This window comes from Vollenhovia emeryi, unplaced genomic scaffold (genome assembly GCF_000949405.1).
Source record: "Vollenhovia emeryi isolate VEMERY1.0 unplaced genomic scaffold, V.emery_V1.0 DF946770.1, whole genome shotgun sequence".
NCBI classification, from domain to species: Eukaryota; Metazoa; Arthropoda; class Insecta; order Hymenoptera; family Formicidae; genus Vollenhovia; species Vollenhovia emeryi.
The window spans coordinates 1-1823 of NW_011959596.1; the positions used below are offsets into that span (position 1 = coordinate 1).

Genomic DNA, 1823 nt, shown 5'->3' on the forward strand with positions numbered 1-1823 from the left:
GTATAAAATGTTATAGGTATATTAATTTTTTAAAAAGATGGAAAAATATTTATCATAAAAATAAGAAAACTTACGTAGAATCAGGACTGAATTTGCAGCGGAGGGCATAACGTTTGTGAGCTAGAAGTTTGTGACGAGGGTTAAGTTTTGTTGGTTCTTCTCCGACACCTCCTGAAAGTGTCCAAATGTAGCAATGTCCTTTATTATTTACCGCCGCCATATAAGTGCCATCCTGATCTATAGTAATATCCTGAATTGAAGATTCAGCCTCAGGAATCTAAAAATATTTAAATGGAACAATTATATTAAAATTACTCTAATCTCACACCTACGATTTCATTATTTCTTGATAGATTTTGTACCTAAATAGTACATAACATTACTTACATAAATTTGTATGTATAACATTATTTACATGTTTAATAGAAAATAAAATAAAATCAAGAGAATTATCAAAACTTTATCTCTCCAAAAGTTTTTTGCAGTTTTAAATTCGAAAAATAAATGTAAAAGTATCGAAGAGGAAAAGCGATAACATACTAATTGTTCATTGTGATCAGAACGAAGGTCCCATAAATGTATGACTCCACTTTGATCGCCAACAATTAGTTCCGCTTGATTTGGATGTAAACACACACAATTTACAGGTGCAGTTACTTGAAATATTCTTTGGCACTGAAAGCTGCTGGATCTGTCAATAAAATTTAGTATTATTGAATTGAAAATACAAATCATTTTTGTCTCTCCATATGTGATTTACCTCAAATCCCATACTCTTGCTGAACAATCTTCTCCTCCTGTGTACATCCACTTTCCTTCTTCCTATTTGTAAGAAATACTCTTATGAATATTATTGTAAAATATAATAAGAGTTTAAAATATATATGATGATAAAACTTAAATTGATAATATGTAGACAAATTTGTAAGTAAAGGAATATCCTTTGCACAGAGAGAGTAATATATAATATTGACATAAAACCTGAAAACCTAAACTGGTAATATTTTTTGACACTCCTTCATAATTGATGACTGGATTGGGATTGTTTGAAGCTAGGTCGTACATCCGTATATGCTGATAACCAGCAGCAGCTACGACATACTTATCCGGTGTAATATCCAATGCATTGACTTGCTGAAAAACTCATTAAGGAAGCTTAAAAATAATTCAAAAAGTTTTTCTACTAATAAATGAAAAATGTAAAATTTTGAATTAAAAATATTATTTGTTTACATAGTGAAGGATACAGAATCTGTGTGTTGACACGTTCGTTGACAGACGCCTGTATGCGGTTGCCATATCTTGATAGTATGATCATAACCTCCCGTGACAAAAATCACTTGCTCGTTACTGATCGCACAGTCGAGAGTCATTTTATTTATGATTCTTCAAGTTTGCAAAATTAAATCGTATAATCAGAATGTTATCTCAAACAGAATTCATTATTATAACAAAATTATAATATTGACACTCACTAATATTTATGTCAACATGCGTACATCAATCCAGAAAATCACAAGCTCAGGCTTAAAGCATATATATACATATATACACACACACACACACACACACACACACACATATATACCCACACGTAACTTAGGGTGTGTTCCGAATTAAGGTACCATTTCATGCGCAGCATACTGCCGCAGCAACTCGCTGCTATTGGTTGAAGAATTGTTACTAGATGCTGCAAAATAAATTTCACCATATTTTGCTTCATCGCTGTGAAGTTCAATTGAACGAACAGCAAAGCAGCAGACACGCGATCTAGCCGGCCAGTGCTGCTGCAGCTATTCCTTTTCCGTGAGCAGCAAATATGC

General features: G+C 32.6%; 1 protein-coding gene across 1 annotated transcript; it reads right to left on the bottom strand.

The window, feature by feature from the left end:
* Window positions 1-70: 70 nt before the first annotated feature.
* On the bottom strand, window positions 71-1817 carry LOC105559290 (target of rapamycin complex subunit lst8). The gene is made up of 6 exons (XM_012007471.1): window positions 1476-1817; window positions 1248-1386; window positions 982-1134; window positions 761-822; window positions 541-691; window positions 71-277 (listed from the first exon to the last, which is right to left on the bottom strand). The coding sequence occupies exons 2-6, from the start codon at window positions 1371-1373 to the stop codon at window positions 71-73; spliced, it is 699 nt and encodes a 232-aa protein (XP_011862861.1). The 5' UTR covers window positions 1374-1386; window positions 1476-1817.
* Window positions 1818-1823: the final 6 nt, after the last annotated feature.